The 20,998-nt window shown below is 28.6% G+C and overlaps 2 protein-coding genes across 4 annotated transcripts in view; one reads left to right on the forward strand and one right to left on the reverse strand.

Annotated features, from left to right (window-relative positions):
• The window catches only part of LOC111683834 (bromodomain-containing protein DDB_G0280777), a 40,324-nt gene extending 31,253 nt beyond the window's left edge, over window positions 1-9,071 (forward strand). For all 3 annotated transcript variants that reach the window (XM_046956299.1, XM_046956297.1, XM_046956298.1), the window contains 3 exons: window positions 4,221-4,416; window positions 4,481-5,186; window positions 5,248-9,071. In XM_046956299.1, coding sequence (XP_046812255.1) covers window positions 4,221-4,416; window positions 4,481-5,186; window positions 5,248-6,442 — 2,097 coding nt within the window. In that variant the 3' untranslated portion in view covers window positions 6,443-9,071. The remainder of the gene's footprint in view (window positions 1-4,220; window positions 4,417-4,480; window positions 5,187-5,247) is intronic.
• A 3,494-nt stretch (window positions 9,072-12,565) lies between these two features.
• Window positions 12,566-18,966, reverse strand: LOC111683790 (medium-chain acyl-CoA ligase ACSF2, mitochondrial). Its single transcript, XM_023445898.2, has 4 exons — window positions 18,646-18,966; window positions 13,463-14,794; window positions 13,253-13,394; window positions 12,566-13,186 (listed from the first exon to the last, which is right to left on the reverse strand). Exons 1-4 carry the CDS (start codon window positions 18,729-18,731, stop codon window positions 12,953-12,955), a joined length of 1,794 nt encoding a protein of 597 aa, XP_023301666.2. The 5' UTR covers window positions 18,732-18,966; the 3' UTR covers window positions 12,566-12,952.
• Window positions 18,967-20,998: the final 2,032 nt, after the last annotated feature.

The following is a 20,998-nucleotide window of genomic DNA, read 5'->3' on the forward strand; positions in this document are numbered from 1 at the left end:
ATTTTTACAAGAGTTCTTTGTAAAAATATTTGAATTAACACTACATTAAAAGCCCATTGATTAGTTTAAGTCAATGTTGTTATATAAATCTTAACAAAAGCAAAAACAATTAAACGTATGGAAATAATTAACAAATGTGTATAGGATTTTTTCTGTAATCAATGGATTGTGCGTGGAATGCAAGGACTGTAAAATGTTCCGAGTAAACAATTGTTTCGGATATGTGTGATATCAGAAATTTTCGGAAATACTGCTTATACTCTATCATAATTTTTAATGAATTTATAAATTTTATTTAGACATTTTACAGAATAATCCGCAAACTTGTTGTTAGACTTTTTTGCACATTTTGTGAAGTATTAAACAAAATGTAATTTCAGTGTTACGACAATTATGAGGCTAATCTGCACATCGGTGAAGGACAATTTTTTTTTTATTCATATATAATATATATTTTTTAAACATAAAGGAGAATAGACCGTACATTTTATGAAGTAAATATGAAATAGCTTAAGAATTATATCTGATAAATCTGCACATAATCTGAAGAGAATTGTTTTTGTAATTTTATCAGACAATCAAACGAATAATATAAAATTTTCTTATATATTCAACAGAATAGTCTGGAATTATGATATTTTTTGCTCGATCATTTTGTTCCCATTTTCAAACCTGTTTATATAATAAGTCAACTGTACTTTAAAAGGGTATTTCAAAATCAAGTGAACAACATGTGTATAAATTTATTTTAACTTTGTTAATACCCAGAAATTACCAAAACAATTATATTTTATGATTCAATTTGATATATAATCTATATATACATACAAATAGTATGGTTTAAGGTTATTAATAAATTATACAAAATTATATAAAATAGTTTTCATCAGACGTTGATCAGAATAGTCAGATCATTTTCTTATACCTGATCAGACTTTTGTACGAACTGTCGAACATTTTATCAGACATAATTTCATAAAATGTTACATGTAGTTTTAATAAGTGTCGTTGTACCTGCATTGTGAGTGCATTTGTTCTGATTATTATCTTTGAAAATATGTAACATCATATATATATATATATATATATATATATATATATATATATATATATATATATATATATATATATATTAATCTATGAACCTTTTTTTCCAAAAAAAAAACAAGTAGGAAAGTATAGTCGGGCATGGCCGACCATATGATACCCTACACCATGAGTATATTTTTACAATTTTTACTTTTATAAAATTTTTATTTTTTGTAAAGAAACTTTTATGTTGAATATTACCATAATTCCAAAATATTTAAGCCATTTATTGATAAAAAAACTAAAATTTCTAAATGAGGCTTTATATAGGTCAAATATGGGCCGATCCTCGGTAAATTTGGGAAAAGGATATATTTCTAAATAACAGTTAGTTTTGTTGAGTTTCATTGCGATACAAATGGTTACAAGTCAATTTTAGGCGTTTAAGTCATTTTTTGAAGGGGGGTTTGTATGGGGGCTAGGGTCAAATATAGGCCGATCCTTACGAAAATCTGCAGTATCATTTATACTTATATAAAACTTATTTGTGCCAATTTTTAGAGAGATAGCAGTATATTTGACGTAATTATAGCATAAAAAGTTCAAATCGGGAGGTACAGTTGTATGGGGGCTAGGTGAAATAATGGACCGATTTCAACCATTTTCAATAGGCTTCGTCCTTGTGCCAAAAAACATGCTTGGTCCAAATTTCATCAAATTATCTTGAGAATTGCGGCCTGTACCTTGCGCACAAGGTTTACATGGACAGCCAGCCAGCCAGCCGGACAGACGGACGGACGGACGGACATGTCTTAATCGACTCAAAAAATGATTCTGAATCGATCGGTATACTTTAAGGTGGGTATTGGACCAATATTTTTGTATGTTACAAACATCAGCACAAACGTATAATACCCTCCCCACTATAGTGGTGTAGGGTATAAAAAAAGAAATTACGTATTAAATACCTTGGATTCCATAAAACTGATACAAAAGTGTAGATAGTAATATGTAAAGAGTACATATGACTGAAACTATTTCAATACTTTATTAACATCTGTTGCCGATACTTCTATTGTTTCAATATATTTTTTTGTTATTAAATATATTTTTTTCTTTAAATATACTCTGGACACAATATTTACATACTCCTATTGTATTACTTAAATTTTGATCATAAAATATTTTCAACTTTTTCAAGAATTTAAAAGACATAACGCAATATTTAAGTAAATTACAATCATTAATAATAAACCAAACACAATAATAGACATTATGACTAAACGAAAAATGTCTAAAGTAGTTTTAAGATAGTCTTAATCGCATTCACCCTTAAATATATCTATTTAATTTGTCTGCCTGGCGGTGTGTAATTTCTTATATGAATTTGACTGACATAGACTTTAGCAACTACTGCTGTTACCACAGATGTGATTGACTGGCAGGCAACAGGTATAATTAGTGAAAAAATGCCTTTATTTCGTTTAAATTTTATGTTTATGTCTTCTAATTTGACTATGCCGTTGTAGTTATTAAGTACAAATTTAGTTAGTTCGACAAGATTAAGAGCATAGTTAGTGTTAATTTTTATGTCTATGATTCTAACCTGTTGACATTTTATTACTAGTACATGTTTACGACTATGTGTATGGTAATTGCTTTAATGCTGAAAGGATGTTGTGTGACAGATTAATGTTTTCGGCTACTAGTTTTAGTCGTCTGTTATAAAAATATTAATGTATATTTACTAATTGTGTTACAGGTTTCAAATGTATAACACCAATTACCGCGCATAATGATTTCAAGACACAAACGAATTTTGCACTTGAAAATCTTGTTTTAGAATGTTAAAATGTTTTAAATTTATCTACCGTGCAATGTTTTTCACATTACTTATTTCTTTTAAAAATTAGATGCTAAATATTTATATAGAAATATAAGGAACCTTTATACTATAAGACTAAGAACAATCAAATTAAATTCTATACGTATTTTAGTGAAGAGAATAAAAGTCGTATAATTTATATATACACTATTGCTATACCACGATAAAAATTACATAAAAATGCATCTCTAATCTAATACGAATCATTTCAAAAAGCATTCCTTGCGAATCCGTATTTGTCGCTTTTAATTCCTAATACTTTCGGAATTATTATTAAAACTTAAAAAATAAAATACAAAAACAAGATATACAGATAATAAAAGTTTAAATACTTTCTTCAAATATTTATTTAAAAATACCTCTACAATAAACGCCCACGAAAACAAAAATACATCCTACAGAATAACCCTTGCTTATAATCGCAGTTTAAATAAATAGTAAATATGAAAAATAAAATCAATTTTTACTCAAACATTTTTAATTTATTTGGATGAAAAACAGGACAAATTAAAACAATTGTTTGAAATATAATCTACATTTTAGAAAGTATTAACCGCACAGAAACAAACATGATCATAAAATGTGGTGTTATATGTATGTATATGGATGGATGTACTATTTTTAAGAAATACTCACAATTGGTAAAGATTTTATATTTTAAGGATAAGAGGCGAGCACATACATATGCATGTATGTATGTGATTTATACACACTGTACTTTCCATAAGCAGATGTTTTTAGGGTTTATTGTAGGAGGATCTCTTCGTCTACCTGCTGATTTGTTATAAATATTGAGCCAGAGAATATTCCATCATTAGTTTACTTTCAACCATCAAGTGTTCAACACGTAGTTTATTTTGCAACTAATTACTTTGTTTTTACAAAACTAATTCTGTTTTTAAAACATTATTTTATAAGATTCTATATAAATCATAAACTTCAACATGTTTGATAAATTTGTATTTTCAAATGAAAAATTATCTAATGAAACTATGGATTTCGATTTAATTTCTTGGTCTTCAACACCTTGTTCATCACCCACAATGCGAACATTTAACCACGATTTTACAATTGTAACACCTACAGAGGTATGTTAAGTTTAGTTAAACTTACTAGTGAATTGAATATAATTATGAGTTAACGAGGTATTACACAATTAGATTAGTGAAACATGTGTTCACTTTAAGTGCAAATTACATTTTAATTGCATCTCCTGTATTCTACTACCTGATTTAGCCACTTCAACGAATTGTTATAAATATGATATAACAAATTTAATTAATTACAAACAATTGATTATTTTTAGCTGGATGCTTTTGCTTGTCCTTCTTTGAAAACGGAAAGTTTGAAAACTAAAGACAAATTAAAAAAAACTTTACTCTTACTCGATGAAGCCAAACATGTTTGCTCCGAATTACAGGACCAGTTGGGTGACAAAGATGTCTACTATACACAAAGAGAAAATGAACTCCAGGCCTTACATCGCTGTGAATTGGAAAAAGGTAACGCATTTTTGCGTTAATCAGTATTGCGATATTTAAATAATTTGCTTTAATCTGTTTACAGCTCGATCAAATCTTGTGGAATTTCAAACCATGGCCAAACAACAAATTTCTTCTTTGGAAGCTCAATTACAAAATTCCGAAAGTGAAAATAAGCGTCTTTTGGAAGCATATCGGATTGAAATGGAACATAAAATGTCACAAAAACAACAACAGTTAGATACTGCCGAAGAACATGGAAAATCGTTGAGTGAACGTTTACAAGCTTTGGAAGTTTCAGAACAACAACTACGGGTTCAACTTACCCAGACAGAATCGTCATATGCCGGTCGTTTACAAGCTGCAGCCGAACGAGAACAAGAACTTACCGAACGCCTTAAACAACAAACCAAAGAATTAGATAAATTAAAAGCTTTGAAAGAGAACAATGAAAGAGAACTTAAAGAAAAACTGAATCTCTCAAACGACGAAGTTGCCGTTTTAAGAACTTCTCGCAGAAGTCTTAATGAAAGTGGGGTCGGCTCGCCACGTAATACTTCATCGTTAACATCATCTACCCATATGGAGTTGAATCGCTTGCAAAGTGAAGCAGAAAGTTTAAGATGTGTCTTGGAGTTAAAGCAGAAAGAAATATCCAAATTGACAAAACAAAATGAAGAATTATTAAGAGATGCTGATGAGAAATTAGCATTACAAGCTAAAATCTCCTTATTAGAATCGAAAAATGAAATGTTACATTCGGAACTAGAGATTAAGTCGGAAAAAGAAAAGTAAGTTTATCAAAGAAAAAACACACTTTATGTCCTTTTTTTAATGTTTGTTTTTTTACAGAGAATACCTACGACAGATTGATGAAGTCCAAAAGGCCTTTAGCCATGAAACTGTCAAACGTACTCGTCTCTCTTACGACAACGAAGCCTTGCAATGGCAATTGAAACAACGCTCCGAACAACTACATATTGTAGAAACAAAATTACAAGAACTCTCTGCTCATGACATCTCCACCACCTCAGTAGCCAATCGTTCTTCACAAAATGGCGCTTCATTAACCTCCTCCATTCACATGGATGACATTTCACCTCCCACTTCCCCCGTCATTAAAGGTGTCATTGAAAAAACAGATTCAGTGTCTTGGGTCCTTGAAATGGATGATGAGACTCCTGAAGCGGCAGCCTCTAAAATGGTAAAACGTGCCGGATCATTTAGATCTGTAGAACGCAGTCCTTCGACAAGACGACAATTGTCGGTTAGTGCCAGTGCGGCTTATAGTGGTAATATGACAAATTGTAACTCTAGTTTAATGGAGGTGGCTGGTCCAAATCCCCTATCCCAGTCTATGTCGGCCACATCAGTGATAAGAGAACATTCCAAAGTTGAAGTAAATGAATTTAACAACCGCTCTCATCCCCGTATACGCTCAAAGTCTGTAAGCATAAAGGGTTGCGAAAGCATTCAGCCACAGCCCAAATCATCTAAAAAAGTTTCTAGACAATTATCTGGCGGTTCTAGTTCGAGAAAAAATGAACTCTCCACTAACTGGAAAGAACCTGTGCTAACTAGCTCTCCTTATGTAATGAGACCCAGATCGTCGACCCTTAAAATTGATAACGAATCTGAGGAAGTATTATTTAGACGCAGTTCGGCTAGCAAGTTAATTACTTGCGACACTTCTGCCTTAAATAAAGGTGAACGCTTAGAAATGCGTTCCTTACCTTCCCATCCCTCTGTACAGGATTTGAAAGTCATCAAAAAATGTCAAGAAATTCAAGAATCTGCAGGTGAAGCAATGGTTTCAGGCACAAATTCAGAAGATGAAAGTTGTTCCGCCTCCTCAGATGATGTGGTCAGTACAGCTTCGTCTTCGGCAGCATCTGATTCAACAACTTCATCGAATCAACTGAAAAATTCACGCATGTCTTTTGAGGAAGTGTTGCTTATAGAGAAAATTAATAGCTTATCTGGCACCCCTATGGAGGTTAGCTGGTCTGAAGATGCTGACGGTCTAGGCAATAGCTCTACACTATGACACGAATTTCGCGAAATGTATCAAGTCCACGAAGATGACGAGGACAGTTTTTGAAAATATAAAAACCTTAACCAAAACAGGAAATTGTTGTTTAAAAGATTAAAAAATTTAAAGAAATGAATGTATGAATTGCAGACATAATTGAAAAACCACACAACAATTGCAAAAATCATAATTGGCAAAAAAAGAAGAATATTGGATATACCGTTATTCAGCTGAAACTTTTGACTCTTTTTCATTTTACATCTCACACAAAATGATTGCTCTCGAATACCGGAGCTGAAGGAGTTTTTATATGTATGTGTATTGTGTATACGTCTCACCAGAACTTAAAATTTATAAATAGCATAACTATATAGCATAACAATATTAGCATACTATCTAATCCAGCAACAATCCTTTGGTGCGTTTAAAATATAATAATTTTTGACTTATTTCCTTTTCACTTTACAAGTTTTTCAACTCTTAATATTATTATTAACGTTTAGTTTAATTTTTACCTTTAAAATGAAATATACTTGAAATTTTGTTATGTACATATTTTATTTATTTATGCGAATTTATAAAATATCTCCCAAAAATAAAACATGCAAAGAAAAATAAAAATTAAAATGATTAAACAAAACATAAAATATATTTAAAAATCTTAACAAATTTGCTCTTAATGTCTCTTATACTTGTGTTGTACGTATGAGAGATCAGTGATATATTACTAAAAAAAACTAAAATATAAAAAGGATATTGATTATAATCTTAGAAAATTGGTAAAAACAAAACAACGTATTTAAATGTATTCTCAATCAAAGTAAATACAACTTTTATTTATGAGAGTTATAAGAAAAACTAAAACTATACTAAAAACAAATTATTAATTTGTTGAAATTTTGGTTAGAAAAAATTGCAAGATAAAATTGCTGAAAATAATACCACAAAATGCCGTCTTTTTACCACAGAATTTGAAGAAATTTTTGCTAATGTCAAGTTTAAGACATCATTTTTAATTATCATATTGTTATTCGAATTTTAGATAAATTATGTTTTATAAAAGTGCATATTTGTTAGTTCATATAATTTGAGTTTATTAATTTTAATCAACTTAATTTGTTAAATGTGATTATTTACTGAAAAATGTTTGAGTTTTGAAGAAAATATAATTAACTTCCTCTTCTTTTTTTAACAATTAATACAAAGAACAATATTTTTGTTAAAAATGGTGTGAGAATAAATTATGTAATTGCTTTTAATTATTTATTTAACATTACAACGTTTATTTCTTTAAGAATTTTGTGTAATACATTGATTCTAAATTTAATTTACTTGGAGAGTTTCAAAAGATAAATCAATACTAAAGTATCTGTAGTAAATAAGTCATAGTAATAGTAATTAAATTAATATGTAAATTATTATCTAATTATTTATTTGTTCATTTTATAGTAAAAACACAATTTAACACTAAGTTATTTTAAAAACGTTCAAGTCTTATACAACGTTTTCCCACTTTATTTAAATTTGGTTTTAAGATTTCCCTCGAACACATTTGACCACATAATTCTTTTCTTGAATATAATAGCTTATGAAATTTTTCAATATTTGCAATAATTAAACTCCTGAAAAAAGCTTTAGTGTGCATATTTAAATTAAAAAAAGGAATTTACGCTACTTATGCATTAAAAATCAAATATATTAAATTAATTACATATTTTCACAAGTCATTTGTATTCTTAATAACAAAAATCTATTGATAATAGTTTTGAGAAATGTTTTAACTTAGAGCATTTTTCGAAATTCATTTTCCAGGCAAAGCAAAGATTAAAAAGAATTCCAACAAGAAATCGTTTTTTTTTTCTTTACTTTTTTAAGAGACCAATGTTTTAATGTAAGTTTAGTTAGTAATTTAGTTAATATGGATCACAATTAATTATTACAACAAAAGTTACATTTATATAATTATATTAAAAAACAGGAACCCATTTTACAAAATGTTGTTCTTCAGTTTTAAACAAATTTTAGCTTTAATTTATTTGTTATGTTTATTTACATTGTTTTGTTTAGTTTTTAGTTGAATGTTGGTATAATTCTCGTAACAAATTTGAGTATGTATTTTCAAGAAAAACAATGTATCTTAAATAAATAAAGTTGAATTAAAAAGTCAAATTAAATTCAATGTAATTTGTCCAAGTAAAACTTGTTTATAAATCAGCTTAATTTATTGAGTTTCTTATTATTAACATATAAAACGTAATTTATTATTACCTTTTTAAGTATTTTATTATGACAAAATTTTTAATCATAATAGAAATATCCTTATAATTTAATATACATATAAACAAATTTAAAAAATAACCGCATCTACCAAGCGAAATAATAATAGATAAAACAACATTAGAATAACATTTAAGCAATTATATAAAATAATAATCCCCGCCCTGCATAATGTGTATGTTTGTATGTCTGAGTGGTGTTTAATTATGGTAAAGAAATATAATGAAAAGTAAAACCCAGGAGTAATGTTTAAGTATAGCAACAAGAATAATATAATAATTTATCAGCAATTTTTTTGCTAACAACAAAAATATAAAATCAATTAAAGTAACAAATGAAGAATACAGTATAATTGTTTTCAACCACATATTGAAATGTCTTTTAATTTTATTTCTTAAAAGATGAAACTGTAAACCGTAAGTAAATTGAAAACGTAATTACTTTAACGCTTACTCTTAAGTCATTTTATATTAATCATTTAAAATCGATAAACTCAGGACCCCTGCACCTGATATATGTTTTATGGATCGTTAGTAGTGTTATTGTAAAGTTTGTCTTATTTGTCTTATAGATGGCGTGGAAGTTTTATTTTCAGTAAATTTTCATGTATCTGCTAAATTTTACATTCTTACAATTAAACATCCCTATAAACGCAATTCTAAAATATTATGTTCTAAATTTCTTTATGACTAAAATTTAAAATTCTCAATTTTAAACTCCGAAATTGTAATATGTATGTTGGCATTAATTAAAATAAAAATATAAATTTAATGAATCCTTTGAATTAGAAAGAAAAATTTCTATTTTTGAAAATCACGCCGTTTTGGATTTCAAAAAAAAACTAGTTCTCAAGGACGTAAGTTTCACATCTCCGTAAGTAAAATTTGTCTTCAAATAGTAAGTACATAAGTTTGTATATGTTTATGTACAGACGAACATAGCTTTATCGACTACATATTTTTATTAGGGTATAACTTTTATATATTAATTTTGTTTAATTTCTCAAAATCGGCCCTTCCCATTTTTCTACTTATAATATAAAAAAGCATGTCGAAAAAGTGTTTCCTTTTTCAGGAGAGTTAAAAAGGTGTTTGTTAAAATCATGATGCAATCGAACAGCTGATCATTTATTGTTGTATAGGCTTTCTGTCAAAGTCTGTTATTGTTATTATTTATTTAAAGTGACGTTAAAAAAATTAATTGAAAATAAAAACAAATTATTTTTTCGCTGTTATTTAATACATATGTATGTACGATTACATTTCAATAGCTAATCCTTCTATCAATTGTCTCCTTATTATCTACATTTCAAGGTCCACTCTTATTGGCTCCCAAGATTAATTTAAAGACAAATTTTTTCAATTGAGAACACAACCCCACACGCCTTACATCCACAAATCAATACCATAAGCTATAGCCAAATCTTGAACAGTGAAAACACAACCCCTACTATTTCACCTATGACATTATTTCAGCAGACATTCATTGTCCCCCTTATCAGCTCCGCTATCGTCAATTAGCCAAGGCCAAACTTTGGTCATTCAGAAGAAAATTTATTGATGTTATAACAGTCGGTGTAGTGGGTTCCAGTGTCGAGAGAATATTTGGCTCCAGCATCATCTGCTCTTCTTACATACATACATATGTACATACATTTTGGTTTTAGCCCTTACTTCCCTTCGCTTTCTAAAGTGGAAGGTATGGATATACATGTGTATATGTAATTTTTTTTCATAAAAATAAACATAAATTATTACACACAGAAAAAAGATTGATTGGAAATCGGCTACTATGATAAATATTTAGTTAAATCAATTAAAATTCTATTGCTGTTATTAAAAATCTGTAAAATTAACAAATTTTCTATATTCAGTACTAAAAAACCATAATTATAATCGAATGGTGGTTTTAACAATTTCCATATCAATAACTTGAACTGAATTGTATCGGTTATTAAATTTTTTTGTAAATTCAGTAAATGAAGTCGATTTTAATTTAGAATTAAATCGTCAGAACATCAAATATTAGTCGTTGCAACCGAAAAATAGTAGAGAGTAAAAAATATTGAGCACTGCAACCAATTATCAATGGAAACATTATTTAAAATTGAATGATGATTAGAGGAACCAAATTCGATGTTCATAACCAATAAGTTGTTGATTTTAGTTGACGTTTATAAAAATATATAAAATAAAATGAATTTATATTTAAAAAAAAGCCAAATTGAATTTGCGGATAAATAAAATCGGAAAGATCGGATAGAAAAGGTAATGTTTAATATGTTTTTTATCTTCTAATATATTTTGTGTTATTTTAGTTTTCATAATTTTACAGCTGCGGAAATGTAGTACTCCTTTGGACATGTTGGACAGAATGAAGAGCAAAATTTCCGACACATAAACATCAAAATTTCATCATCAACCATCAACTTATATATCTATATAAGTTTTGTAAGTTTATTCATTCATATTTTATTGTAAATATTTTAAATAAAATTAAATATATTTTAAAATACACAAAACTTTTTTTCAATAAATAATATTTCAGTTGCAAATACCAATAATTTCAAACCACATTACCGAATAAATAACAAAAATAGTTATGTACACCATATATTCAGTTATAGTAACCGAATTTTTCAATAATTACAATCGAATTTTGGTATAGTTGTGAGAACCGACTGAATTCGATTGGAAACAAATTCGGTTATCACAACGAATCTGTTTTCTCTGTGTAGTATCCGACCGAACGTTCGGGTACGGGTTTGGAGTTCGGTAAAAAGTGATCTATGATCGGTGTTCGGCGAAATTTTGACCGAACACCGAACGCCGAACTTTTTATAAAATGTTTATTTATCATATTTTTACATCATCAAAAGTTTTAAAAATGCTGAAAATTGTTTACAGAAGTTATCATACATCCCACCTTTTTAACTGTTCGTTTTTTCGCCTGATTTGAAAAACAGTTAGCCAGAAAGTGATTAAAAAGCTAAGAAACGTGAAACTTTAAACTTGAATTATCTAGTTTCGTCTATAAATCTTTGATCTCATTTGTAACATTGAAATTTTCTAGGTCCTTATTTTCAAACGCCATTCAGTCTCTTAAAAGGACGATAGGACCTAAACTATTATTGCAGATTGATTGGTATTCAAAATGGACAAAATTGTTTTACAATTTGACATGGCCTCCATATAAGGTTCGCTTTAGACTAACGTAATAGGCTTAAAAATACTAGTATTTTTATGAAATTATACAAAATTTCATATAAACCGGCAAATTGAAATTTGCGAATTGTGTTAAGTATTGTAAGTAAACTGTAATTTTACTGATTCGATAAAATTTATTTTGATTTCATAACAATATAACAATATTCTGATAAATACAAATATCATGATGAAATATTTTGACGGTATTTAATCATAAAATTGTTACATTAAAGATAATATGTTTAGACTATTATCACTCTCTTGGATTCGGAATTAGTTGATAATTGACCCAATTGCTAATTAAAGACCCTTTTCAAAAAATCTTCCGGATGTTCATATTTTGATTTTAAATGTTATAAATTTAATACTTTTTAATCATAAATGCGTTTATCATTTAAGAAAAAAGTTCGTGTTCACCGAACTTTAAACTTTACCGATGTTAGGGTTCGGTGTTCGGTACCAAACGAAATTTTGAGTTCGGTCGAACTCTATAAATTATTTTGTTAAAATAAAATACTTTTTTAAATAAACATCAAAAATTGTTTGTTTTGACATTCAGTTGATTTTCACATTAAGCTCATACTAGTACAATAACAAAATGCCTGTTGTTTTTGTATTGTTCTAGTGATGCATATAACTGATTAGTGTACCCTGGTTAAAATTTTCAAAATTTTTTATTTAAATAGAAAAAATAATTAAAACGTTTAAAAATTCTGAAAAACAAATATTTTTTAGTTGGAAATCAAATACTAAGTAATAATCAGATTAATCTGTTGTTAATGTTCTTCGATGTTTTTGAGTACAAGAATTAAAATTGCCATATGCATGAATACTTTTAGGCTTGGCATTATTATTTTTAGAACAAGACTTGCCAGCCTATATGTTAATAAATTTTACTTAACAAATAAAAAAAACAAAACATATTTTAACATATAAAAATTTACTATTTACAATTTACAGATAAAACATTTTAAAACAAATATATAAAAAATGTACTTAGGTTAATTATTGTACTGGATACATTAAAAAGGAAAAAAAACTACTATTTGCCGTAAGTCTTTTGAAATTGTTCGATTAATTTGAACTTTTGTATTTTACCGGAAGTAGTTTTTGGAAAATCATCGACAGTTATTACATAACGAGGAACTTTGAAGTGCGCCAATTTACCTTTGCAGTATTGTTTAACGGTTTCACGATCTATTTTAGAAGTGCTATCATGCATACGAATAAAAGCACAAATTTCTTCACCCATACGTTCATCGGGAACACCAATTACCTTTACAATGAATTAAAAATACAAGTTTAAGTATATTAACATATATAAATGTTTGATTATACGTACATGTGTTTCCAAGATATCATCGTGAGCATTTAAAAAATCTTCAATTTCTTTGGGGAAAATGTTTTCACCACCACGAATAATCATCTCCTTAAGACGTCCAACAATGCGGCCATAACCATCAGGTTGTAAAACAAATTGATCTCTAAAAAACCAAACAAATAGCCCACTGATAAATAACTGTTTTGTGATTAAAACACTCCATTTACTCACCCTGTTCTCAACCATTTATCAGCTCCTATTGTCTCTTTTGTCTTCTCCTCATCGCCGTGATAACCCAACATTGTTAAATAACCTCTAACTAGCAGTTCTCCCGGTTGTCCAAAAGGCACAATGTTACCTTCTGCATCCACAACTTTGGCTTCGATATTATCTTGAATATGTCCAACTGTATTCAAGACCTGTTCCATGGTGTCACCAGGACGTGATTGAAATATGGAAGCAGATGTTTCAGTCATTCCAAAAATTGTACGAACTTCCTGCAGATTTAATACACTTTTCATGTCTAGAAAAAGTTGTGGGGAACAAGGAGCACCTCCTGTAACAGCCATCTTTAAAGTTGTCAGGGGTAGGTTAAGTTCTCTTTGTTTTTTAATGAGATCAACGTACATTGTAGGCGTTCCATGGATAACAGTACATTTCTCCTCTACCGAAGCTTTTAAAGAATGTTCTGGGCTAAATCCAGGAGAGGGTAAAACTAACGTAGCCCCATGGCTCATACCGGCCATAATTGATATAACTACACCGTATGCATGGAAAAGGGGTACTTGAACACATATTCTAGCACCCTTTAATTGATTACGGTTTCCAATATGGATACCGTTGTTAACAAAACTAAAATGAGATAAAACCGCGGCCTTGGGATGACCTGTAGTTCCAGAAGTAAATTGTATGTTGCAAGGTGTGTCCGGTATAATGTAAGGCTGTAATTTATATATATCATTACATCCTTGTTTGTCACTTAAATCCAAGACTTCATTGAATGTTAGAGCTCCCTTAAGCTGAGAATCTGTATTGATGATGACTGCCTTCAAGTGGGGCAAATTGGCACTTTTTATGTTTCCCTTTTCACTATTAGACAACTCTGGACAAATGCTGTGTATGATTTCGTAATAATTTTGACTTTTATATGTTAAAGGACATACAATAGCCTTTACATTAACTTTCTTTAGACAATATTCCAATTCAGGTCCTTGAAATGCGGGATTAATACCAACAGATACTAGACCAGCTCTGGAAGCAGCTAACATAGTCAGATACCAGTGGATGTTATTGGGCCCCCATATACCAACGTGATCACCTTTTTTCAAACCCAATTTCCAAAAACCGGCCGCTAAACGATCTACTTCACCTATAAGCGATTTAAAGGTAAGTCTTCTTGCTTCATGGCAGGAAACGATGGCCTCTGTGCTGCTATAATTGGCAGCTGCCCGTTCCAACTCTTGGCCAACATTGCGATACACAAAAGGGTGTTTTCCCATGTAATTAATATAACTTTGGTTGGCTTCTACTGTGGCAGAATGTGTGCGACTGACGGTAGATAAACTGAAATTAAATAAAATATAATGTGGCGTTTGTAAAATTAAAGAAAACGTCTATTTTAAAAAATCTTATTCTTGACTTTAAAAATAATTTCATCCAAATCGATTTTTTGATTTGGGTCACTTTACACGAAATTTCCATATGTACCTTTGTGAGTTTGAGTGAAAATAAAAACGTTTAATTCTAAACAAAATAATAAATGAATAAATATTACTGTTAAAATCGTTATTTAAAACTATATTTTAACAAAATTGTTATATTTTTTATTAGCATGTCTAAAGTGTTGTACAAATGTCTGCAAATATTAAATGCACACCTTATTTTACCAATAAAATAATATTATTTTCTAATATAATGAAGTAATAATTATTTAAATAAATACCAATAGATATCCAAATCATTAAGGGTTTTAAACCAGTGTATATAATTAAACTACACATAGTATGTACGTAATTTGGTTTCATTATACCCTATACCACTATAGTGGAGAGGGTATTATACGTTTGTGCTGATGTTTGTAACATACAAAAATATTGGTCCAATACCCACCTTAAAGTATACCGATCGATTCAGAATCATTTTTTGAGTGGATTAAGACATGTCCGTCCGTCCGTCCGTCTGGCTGGCTGTCCATGTAAACCTTGTGCGTAAGGTACAGGCCGCAATTTTCAAGATAATTTGATGAAATTTGGACCAAGCATGTTTTTTGGCACAAGAACGAAGCCTATTAAAAATGGTTGAAATCGGTCCATTATTTCACCTAGCCCCCATACAACCGTACCTCCCGATTTGAACTTTTTATGCTATAATTACGTCAAATATTCTGCTATCTCTCTAAAAATTGGTACAAATAAGTTTTATATAAGTATAAATGATACTGCAGATTTTCGTAAGGATCGGCCTATATTTGACCCTAGCCCCCATACAAACCCCCCTTCAAAAAATGACTTAAACGTCTAAAATTGACTTGTAACCATTTGTATTGTATTTGAAATCAGTTTTTTATAAGATCCGAAACTTCTGCGAGGTCCGAATCTTCAAATATTCTCCTTGACATACTTTCGAGAAGATATCTATATAAAATCAGAAAAATCGGCAATAATTGACGGAGTTATGTGCAAAAATCTGAGACGACTTCTAAAAATTTCATTAAAAATTGAGATTTTTTATTCATGCTCAGACAGAAATAGCAAACAAACAAAAACAAAATACATTCACAAAAAAGGGGATTTTTTGGCACATTTTTGTTTTTCAAAGGTACATTTTGAATTTTCTATAATATTGAACCTAGAAATTAAGTATGTGGAGTCGGAATTAGGTGTGAACCCATAAATGGAAACTTGTTGGTCTTTTTTTTTGCTTTTCAAAAGGTACTTTTTGAATTTTCTATAATATTTAACCTAAAAATATGAAATTAACTAAATAATAAAAAAAATATGTATTAAGGTTATTTATATATGATAAAGGGTTAAATAGCTTTTTTCAATTATATGCAATCCAAAGCACTTGTTTATTTTCAAGTAGATCAATCTAATAATGACATTAATCAAATATTTAAAAATGTTTTTCTCAAGTGTCCACATACTTGATTAAAAAACATTTTGAATATAGTACGTATGTTCGTAAAATGGGTATTTTTCAAGACTTCAATATTTTGTTCTAGGCCATACATATGTCTAGAATAAAATGTTTAAGTCTAGAAAAATACCCATTTTAGGCACATACATACATAAGTAATATTATTTAAAATGTTTTTTTTTTAAATCAAGAGAATAAAAGCAAATTCTTCATAATTAGTTGATTAAAATAATTGAACTCCTTCTATTAAAGAACTAACTAATTTAGATAACTTTTTTCGCCACAATTAACAACTTTTCATGACTTTTCTGTTTTTTGTAAAAAATATAAAAAAATAAACCAAAAATATTTAAAGTAATGTGTTGTTTCTAGATAACGTGGGAGTAGGTTGAGGTACTATTTTACTTGTATTTTGTTTTTGTTACAATAACAAAATACAAGTAAAATTTCTCGTTCGGTATCTAAAACTAAAACTATGCTTTAATAATATTCTTTAGATTTTCAATTCAACTATGTATTCTTAGCTAAAGGCCTTATTCATAAAAAAAAATAATTTTATAAACAATTTCGTATGGAATTTTTTTTAACCTTTTATAAAATAAAATGTTGTTAATGAGTAAGGGGTAAGTGTTTACATACATACTTATTAATTAAATTTCCGTATTGATTATATATGCATACATACGTTTAAAAAAGTCTTAAATATTTTTGTAACAAATGGGGTTATATATAATATTTTCATCCAAAAGCAATCATGATCATAAAATTCACCTTTTATGAAATGAAAATTTTTTGTAAACATATCAAATACAATTAAGAACGACATCTTTTTTCCTTATTTCTTGAGGGCGTGTATATAAACTTGTATTAAATTAATTCTTTTATAGTATATTGAATGCGAAACGTCTTATCAATTTTTTTCTTAAATTTTATATTTAAATATTTCTATTAAAAATTCTGTCTAGTCATTCTAATCTTAACGTACACAAGTATATTTCGTATTTACTTATTTAGACCACACGACATAAAATTCTAATCATAAATAAGTTGATCATAATTTTTTTGAAAATATACAGTCAAGTTCAGATAAAACTAACTTCTATAATTAGAATCTCGTAAAGATAAGTTCATTTATTTTTATTTAATTGAATTCATATAATATTCTTAATTAACAGAAAAGCTAAAAATAAAATATTTGTAATGGAAGTAAGTAACAATTATTATGATATTGAATGCTTTTTTACTCGTTCTACTTGAACTTCATCGTATGTATATATATAGATACATGCATACATATTTATATTGACAGTTTTGTAGGTATGTATTTTCAAAATGTTTAGCATATAAACACAGGTTTTGTTTCTTGTTTGAAGTTCAGGCAGTTATTTAAATTTTTGCATAATAATTAATTCGAAACTTTTATGTTTTTTTTTGTACGAATTTATTTTGTTAAAAATTTTAAGACGCAGTTTTTATAGCCTACATCACAATAATGCGTTGCGTATTATGCGATTGTGCTGATGTTTGTAACTCTTGAAACGTTACCTTAAAGTCCTATACCTTAAAATATACCAATCTACTCAGAATCACTTTCTGAGTTGATTTCGTTATGCCCGTCCATCCTTCTGTTCGTCTGTGTGTCCATGTAATCTGTGTACGCTTTCGGTCACAATTTTCAAGATATGAAGAATGAATCCTATTGGAAATAGTTAAAATCGGTTCATTGTTTCGGTCCATTACATTGCCAATTTCAATAATGATTAGCCCACATTTGAAGAAACCAACTTGTGAAGTCTAATATCACAATAGAATTCTTTAATGTAAACTTAAATCCTTGGTAGAGGAATAGACCCATATTTGTCCTAGTCCCCGTATAACTCCTATTAAATAAATGCTCTTCTTCGTCAACAAATTGTTAATTTATTTCGAAATTAAGTCAATAAACAACTGAAATATTTTATTATATTAAAAAAACAAAATTTTTAAATACTACTCCCTGGTGTAGGGTATCATATGGTCGGTCAGGAACGACTATACATTCTTAATTGTTTTCTTTGATTTTCTATTATAAGAATCTGTACATACAAATAATTACTGAACTTTCATATTAAACCAATTGTCATTCTAAACACACTTTTAAATGTTTACTAAATACATACTGTTCGTGTTTATTAAATTATGTAATAAAATAATAAAAAATGTGTGTATTAATTCCCTAGTGCGATTTTTGGATCGTACCTTTTTTTATAAAAAAATTAAAGAGAATGATAACATACCCGCGATATGATGGCTTTTTAGTTAGTTTGGCTGCATATTTTTCAAAAAAATGTTTGCTTATAATTTGTAACCGTTTATTGATCATTTTATAAGAAAAATTAAAAACTTTAATAAAATAGTTTTATCGGAAGTGGCACTCAGAATGATAAGAATACTTATTTTAATACTAAGCTAAATATTTTAATTATTATTTTATTTGTTGAGTAGTGTAAAATTTTTGTTATTAAACACTTCTGTACATTAAGTTAATTTTTATTTATTTTGTGTAGGTTCTTTCAGCGATCGTAAGTGTTGAGCGTTCCGATAACGACTAAATGTAGAGGTTTGTTTGGAATTAAAATGAAAACTCTGTTCAAAAGTTGTAAAAGATTCACGTTTATGCAGTACAGTGTGTTGATTGTCTTTTTTATTTTATAAAACAATTGTTAGTGGTAGTATTTAAAATAGAATGGCACATTTGTATTTGTGTTACGTAGACAATCTAAGAAGTAACTTAATTTACATACATACATACATATGTACATACATACATACATACATACATACATACATACATACATACATACATACATACATACATACATACATACATACATAAATACATCCGAAGACGACTTAACATTTTTTAGGAGACAATCTAAGAAGTAACTTAATTTACATACATATATATGTATGTACATACATACATACATACATACATACATACATACATACATACATACATAAATACATCCGAAGACGACTTAACATATTTAAAGAACATTTAACTATATCCTAATGTAAACAAAAGCCATTATAACAAATTATTTTCTCCAGATGTCTGCATTTAAACACACGATTATCAAAATATATAGTACGTCGGGTTTGTCTACAAACGTTTTGCAACCAGACCATTCGTGTGTTTTTGTTGATAAATTATTGTTGCTGTTATATTATTAATATTAATTTAATCTATAATTATAAAACATTAAAGGCATTTAAATGTCTCTCTTTAAATATAGGAAATTTACAAATTTAGGCTTATTTGATTAACCGAACGTTTCTCACTTTTCATTTACTAGTAGAAATTTACCGGTACCTTTAAATATAATAATAAATTTTTCATTAAAACAAATACACGTGTGTGTGAATTTGAGTGTATGGTTTTTGATATTTTATTTTGTTTTGATATTCAATTATTGTTTATAAATAGTGGCATATCTATTAAGAAACTGTCACTTCGTCTAGGCCGACAAACTTATAAGTTAATTAAGTAAATATACAATGGCGAGCAAAATTTAATACATTACAATCAAGTGTATGTTAAAAATCCAATAAAATCCAGAAAATATTAAGAAAAAATTAGATATTTTTTTAAATAAGCAATAGAAGAATAAAATAATAAAACAGTAGAAAATTCGCGAATATTGAAACTTTATCTCAAGTTTTAGCTAATTTTATTAAAGTTAAAATTTCAATTAAATTAATCTAGCAACACAAATAAATTTAAAATTATCAATAAATTTGCGTAATGCTACTTGATTTATCTTTGAAGAAAGCATCAAAACAAACAGTTACCATTTTTATCAGTCATATTTTGCAAGTATTGCCAAGAATTTAGGAAGGAGTGCTACAAGTGCGAAAAAGAAAAAAAAAATAAGCACACCAGAAGTTAAGAAAGGTCGATCGCGCTTGCTTTCGGAGAGAGATTCCAGAACTATTAAGCGTTTATTGACATCCAAGCAGGTTAAAAGACTAAAAACAGGCTCCTGTCGTCATAAATAAGCCGATAAGTGAATGGGCATCGCGGAGAGCTCTTAGAATTGATCTTATATCAGCCGTAAAGCAGAAAACACCAGCGTTATCAGAAAAAAATATGTGAAGGATCGTCTTAAATTTAGCAAGAAGTTGATGAGTGTTGATGACTGGAAAAGGGTTACATGGTCCGATGAGATAAAGACTAATCGTTTTCAGTCTGATTGCAAGGAATATTGCTGGCACCCCCTTATAAAAGCTTGAAAAAGCACCAAGGAAATATTTTCAAACGATGCGAATGAACTCAATGCCCGGAAATCAATCCAATTGAAAATTTATGGGCTTTGTTAAAAAAAATGTCATGAGCAATTCGATAATGCAGCAGGAAATCTTAACAAATTTTGGGCAAGAGTACAAACGGCGTGGTCTAGTATTCCGCACCGGATCATTAAGACCTTGGTCGAAAGTACGCTTAAACGTATAAAAAGTATCATAAGATCAAAATGACTTTGCACAAAATATTAAAAATATATTTTTTTTTAAAACATGCAAAACTGGAATTTATTTATAAATATATTTTAATTATCTTAAATTTATTTTTGTTTTCTTTTTATATTG

The sequence above is a fragment of the Lucilia cuprina genome, chromosome 2 (assembly GCF_022045245.1).
Source record: "Lucilia cuprina isolate Lc7/37 chromosome 2, ASM2204524v1, whole genome shotgun sequence".
In the NCBI taxonomy this organism is placed as follows: Eukaryota; Metazoa; Arthropoda; class Insecta; order Diptera; family Calliphoridae; genus Lucilia; species Lucilia cuprina.